The sequence below is a fragment of the Plasmodium reichenowi genome, chromosome 8 (genome assembly GCF_001601855.1).
Source record: "Plasmodium reichenowi strain SY57 chromosome 8, whole genome shotgun sequence".
In the NCBI taxonomy this organism is placed as follows: domain Eukaryota; phylum Apicomplexa; class Aconoidasida; order Haemosporida; family Plasmodiidae; genus Plasmodium; species Plasmodium reichenowi.
Window position 1 is genome coordinate 862868 of NC_033653.1, and position 5931 is coordinate 868798.

Consider the following 5931-nt stretch of genomic DNA (forward strand, 5'->3'; position numbering starts at 1 on the left):
ATCCATAGCCTGTTAACAAGCCAACTCGAAGGAATGTTGAACCAAAACTACTTACTATTGCAACATTACTCATTGAATTAATAGGTTTGAGAATTTCTGGAACATTAATAAAAGACATGATAACAAACCAACCATTTAAATATATATTTAAAAAAATGAGTGCACATTTAAAAAGGAAATTATTAATAAATGTATCTTGTGTTAATGGTATTATCAATCCTATTACAGATAAAATAGTTCTTAATAATGAATAAATTAATACTTTTTTTTGTGTCAAGAGGAAAATTTTAAATACTGGAAATGTTCCTGCAAAGGATGGAAAAACACGACTTATACAATCAGCAAATTGTACAATTCCAATTAATATATATCTTTCATCTACATTATTAGTCCACATTTCTGGACAAACAACTGGGAATAATAATATTTTGAGAAAAATATTATAAAAGGTACAAAATAAAAATATGAACGATTTTTTATATAAGAATGCTTTAATTTTGGCTTGTTTTATTAAATTTTTTTTATTTATATTAAATAGAAAGAATTGATTTTTATGATTTTTATTTTCGTCATCTTTGTTATCTTCTTTTTTACTATGAGTAAGCGATAATGTTTTATTTTCATTAAGAAGTATGTCATTAAATTTTTTATTTTTTGAATAAGATTCTTGTAATATTTTATGATCTCCTATTTCATTACTAGTCATATTATTAGTATTATTACTACTACTTTTTATACCAACTGAGTTAGAATCATTTTTTGTTAATGAATATTTTGATTCCGTATTTTCTGTTTTAGTTTCATATATTATACTATTAATATTTACTGGATATGATATATTTTGTGATTTTTTTTCAGTTATACTTTCATAATATTTATAAGAATCTTCACGTGAATTTTTATTATTTTTTCTCTCTTCCGTATAAATTTTAAATTTTTCTTTAAAATTACTTGTTCTTTTTAATACAGTGTAACATAGAAAAGACACTAATATAAATATACAATTGATAGCTGATGTTATAAATAATGATAACATCAACTTTTGTATATCTTTATTTATTTTAATAACAAAATAAAAAAATGTAGATGTTATAAATAAAGAATATATCCCAGTCAAACCATATGATAAACAAATAACTTTTGAATCATTTACAACAATAGAAGATATGGAAAATATCATGGTTTTCATCATAGAGCATGTAGCACCAATTAACGCTACTAGTACATAAAAAAAAACGGTTTTATCATAAAAATATTTTATAATAAATGGATATATCATTTGTAATATGAATGATAATATAAAACACAAATCATATGTTCTAGTCTTTACTTCTATAAATAAGGAACTTAACAATGATACAATAACTAAAATAGAAAAATATAGAAAAAACGTTGAAGATACTACTATATTCTTATTTAATAATGCATGTATATGAGGAGTTGTATTTAATACACAATTATACATTAAAACAGATGACATTCCCATTAAACATAATGTTATATTTGGAAAAATATTTGTAAACTCATTCATGTTATTATTCTTCTCTTCAATATCAATTTTGTTTTCGGTTAAATCAAGCTTTGCCTCTTCTTCAAATTTTCCATTCAAAATTATTTCTTCTTTTTTCATGTTCAAGAGACTCTCATCATCTTCATTAATTATTTTATTTTCCGTAATTCCGTCGATTCTGTAGTGCTCGTTGCTATTAGAATTGCTCATACTTTTTTTAAAATGACAATATAAATAAAAAAGGGTAAATACATATATATATATATATATATATATATATATATATGTATATTTTTTATTTTTTATTTCTTTGTGAACTTTTATGCTTATGTATTACACATATGAAATTATTTACTTTCTTCTTATAATGTGCTAAAATATACATATTATTATAAATATCAATATATATATATATATATATATATATATAAATCAATATATATACATATATATAATGCTTATTCTATTTTAATTTTTATGCAATATTTTAAACAAATGTGCTTTAAACCCTTATTGGGTATAATATTATATTAAATATCTTTATATATTATTATTAGTGATCTTAATTTTAAAGCTATTTTTCTCCTTATATATAATTTTTATATGTTCATATATATATATATATATATATATATAAATATATATAAATATATATATATATATATATATGTGGGTGGGTATTATATAGATCTTCGGTTATATGACACTTTAAATAAAGTTCATGGTTATATTATTATTTCCATTTTGGTATACACCCTAATGGGTTATTATTATTATTATTATTATTATTATTGTTCTTAGTGTTTTATTTATTTATTTATTTATTTATTTTTTTATTTATTTTTATTATTATTTTATTTATGGAGTTATGCCCTATAATTTAAAAATATTTTATAATAAAAAGGGTTACAAGATCAAAACATATATTATAATTTAAAAGAATTACATTAAGTAATTGTTTATTTGATTTTTTATAAGTATATAAAGTCTTTTAAAAAATCAATAATAAATAAATATATATATATATATATTATATTTATTTTGAAATGGTTATTTAATAATATATATATATTATTTTAATAATATATAAGGAATATATTATATATAAGATTATAACAAATTAATAAGTGTATATTAGTTTGTTCTTAAATGAACTAATTATTAGGCTTTTTTTTTTTTTTTTTTTTTTTTTTTTTGGTGTTTAAACTAAAAAATGGTATGTAATATAAAAAGGTTATAGGATGCTTGATAATAAAATTCCTACATATATAAGGTTATATAAATAAATATATATTATATATATTATTATTTTATAAGGAAGTATTTATTAAACACCTCATATATTATATGCCTTATACTAGAGAAAAAAAAATTCTAAAAAATAACATTTTTCATGAAAAGAAAATAATAATAATCAGATAAATAAATAAATAAATAGAAGTTCGGGAAAATAAATATATGTATAATTCTAAATATATATTATATATATATATATCAATATGTAAATATATATTTTATATATATAATATAACCTTATACAATGGAACCTAAATTAATTAAACTATATACACATAGTTTATATTGATCATAATATACTTTTTTTTATAATATATGTAATAATAGTATGGCATAGTTTTAATTATTACTAAATATAATATATGATGAAAGGAAAAGGGTATTTACATAAAAATATATATATATATTTATTTATATATATTTAAATTTAAAATATTCAAAAATATAACTGATTTATAATAAAATATTATATATATATATAATATATATATAATAATTTAATTGTGTAAACGTTTATTTTATACTATAATATATACATATATATATATATATATAATATATGTAATATTTTTATCTTTCTATATTAAAATAAAAGGGATAAAATATTATTATTTTTTTATAAGGTATACTATTTTATATGAAATTTTATCATAACCTTTTTTTTTTTTTATATTTTATTTTTATTTATTTATTTATTTTTTTTTTGATGTGTATATAATTTATTCCTTTTTTATAAGTTGAGGAATGTAAAATTATATAAAAATAGCGACATGTTTATATATAGCTTTAATTATATTTTTTTTTTATGTATCTTATAAGATAATTTTTATTAGTTTATTACATGTATGAATATTGCGATGGTTGTACATTTCTCTATTTTTTTTATTTATTATTAATCTGTAATATATATAGGTATATATGTTTACATTTATATATGTATGCGTAAATTTTTTTTTTTTTTTTTTTTTTTTTTATTTACATATTATGGTAAAAATGGAATAATTAATTTAACCATATATATTTTTGCCTCTTGATTAATATATATATATATATATTTTTTGTTTAATTGAAATGATTAAAAGATATTTGAAAATATATCCATCCATATATTTCACAAAACATGTATATACTGCACCAGAAATAGATGGTAGTAAGGATTTGTTAAAGAAAGATTATGTATTTAATCAATACGTAAATAAAAAGGAAATATTCTTAAATAATAAATTAAAGAAAGGAAATTGTGAAAATGAAATAAAAAGAATATATTATTTTAAATTATGGAACGCTATGGTTGAGCATAACTTTACTTTGTTTGAAAATATTATTCATCAATATCTAAATGAAGGATATAAATATGACGAGGTCATATATTCTATAATGACACACGCATATATTTTAAATCATAAGAAAAAAAACGAAAATGTAAATATTAAAATTTATGTGTATATGTAAAAATATATATATATATATATGTGACTTGAATAAATGCATACACACATATAATATATTTATTTATATATATTTATTTATTTTATTATATATTTGGTATCCTATTAATGTTCATATTATTTATGATTTTATTTTATTTTTTTTTTTCTACAGGCCTATCTTGTAATTGAAGAAATGAAAAGGGCCTTTATGCACCCGATTATAATAAAAATAAACGAACGAATGATAAATTGTTTTTTAGAACTTGAATTAATATTTTGTGAACCTTCTAAAAGTTTATGGATAAATGTATGCCGTTTTATATGGGAAACATCAATCAAACTAAATAGAGAAAGGAGAAGAAAATTGAAAGATAAATTAAATTTATTAGAACCTAATCAAGTATTAAAACTAACAAAAGAAGATGTAAAAAAACTTGTTAAAAAGGAATACGAAGAAACATTATTAAGTATGATGGATACATTATATTTGGATGGTGAAGACCCATATGATCATATATTAATTGACAAGAAAGAAAATTATATCAAAATTGAAAATCAGAAGGACAGAAATTTCTTTCCTTCTAATGATAATGAACTAACATGCCTTAATAATAATCATATATATAATGATAATATAAATTATTTAAAAGGAAACATAGAAAATGATACTTCTGAAAATGTGAACAGTTTTATGTTTTCTATACTTAATGAAGGAAAAAATAAGACAATTGAACAAGAAATAAATTATCGAGACGACTACAATTTAAATAACAATGATTATATGACTAAAATAACGAATACAAATAATGATAATAATATAATGATGAATATGGAAAATGAAGATATGTATGAAACAGACGAAAAAGATGAATATTATGAATCCTTTGACGATGCAGAAGATTTTGATATTCAACTATTAAAAAAATATTATAATTTGAAATAAAATTACAATATAATTTTTTTTTTTTTTTTTTAAATACGAAAAGGATAATTATGTTAATATAAAGTTATAATTTCATTTTTTTTTTTTTTTTGTCTATTTTTTAATTTTTTGTTAATTTTTTATTTGTTATTTTATTATTTGTGTTAATTTATTATTTGTTATTTAATTATTTGTTCATTCATTATTTGTTATATTTTCAATATTTTATTTTTTATATTTTAAAAAAATTTATGTAATATATGTATATTATATTATATTATATTATATATATATATATATATATATAATATTTTTTTCTTTTTCCTTTTTTTTTAAACTTAATTTATTTGTTATGTTTATAATAAAATATTCGTAAAGAATGAAATTCTTATTTATAAAAAAAAAATAAATAAATGAAAAAGAAAAAAATTAATAAAATAATACTTTGAAGAATTTATTTAAAAAAAAAAAGAAAGAAATAATAATAAATATATGATACTTTTATGATTACATTTTATATTATAACTTCAATATTTTTTTCCGGCTCATTTTAAATATTTAATATAAAATATAATAGTATGAATAATACCCCTGCTTTTCTTTTATCCATTTATTATTATATACCACGTATAAATATAATATATATTATATATATTGTAAAATACATATATAAGTATACATAAATATATAACTTTGGAAATATAAATATTATATGTATTTTTTTTTTTTTTTTTTTTTTTTAATTTGATATTATAAATTTTTGATGATCATAT

General features: G+C 17.5%; 2 protein-coding genes across 2 annotated transcripts; one reads left to right on the forward strand and one right to left on the reverse strand.

The window, feature by feature from the left end:
- On the reverse strand, positions 1-1720 carry PRSY57_0823700 (nucleoside transporter 2; the record flags this gene model as incomplete). Its single annotated transcript, XM_012907176.2, has 1 exon — positions 1-1720. A coding segment is annotated over one exon (1720 nt), but the record flags the coding sequence as incomplete, so codon positions are not given.
- Positions 1721-3877: 2157 nt separating this feature from the next.
- On the forward strand, positions 3878-5179 carry PRSY57_0823800 (hypothetical protein; the record flags this gene model as incomplete). The annotated part of the gene is made up of 2 exons (XM_012907177.2): positions 3878-4228; positions 4409-5179. The coding sequence occupies 2 exons, from the start codon at positions 3878-3880 to the stop codon at positions 5177-5179; spliced, it is 1122 nt and encodes a 373-aa protein (XP_012762631.2).
- Between the last annotated feature and the right edge of the window lie 752 nt (positions 5180-5931).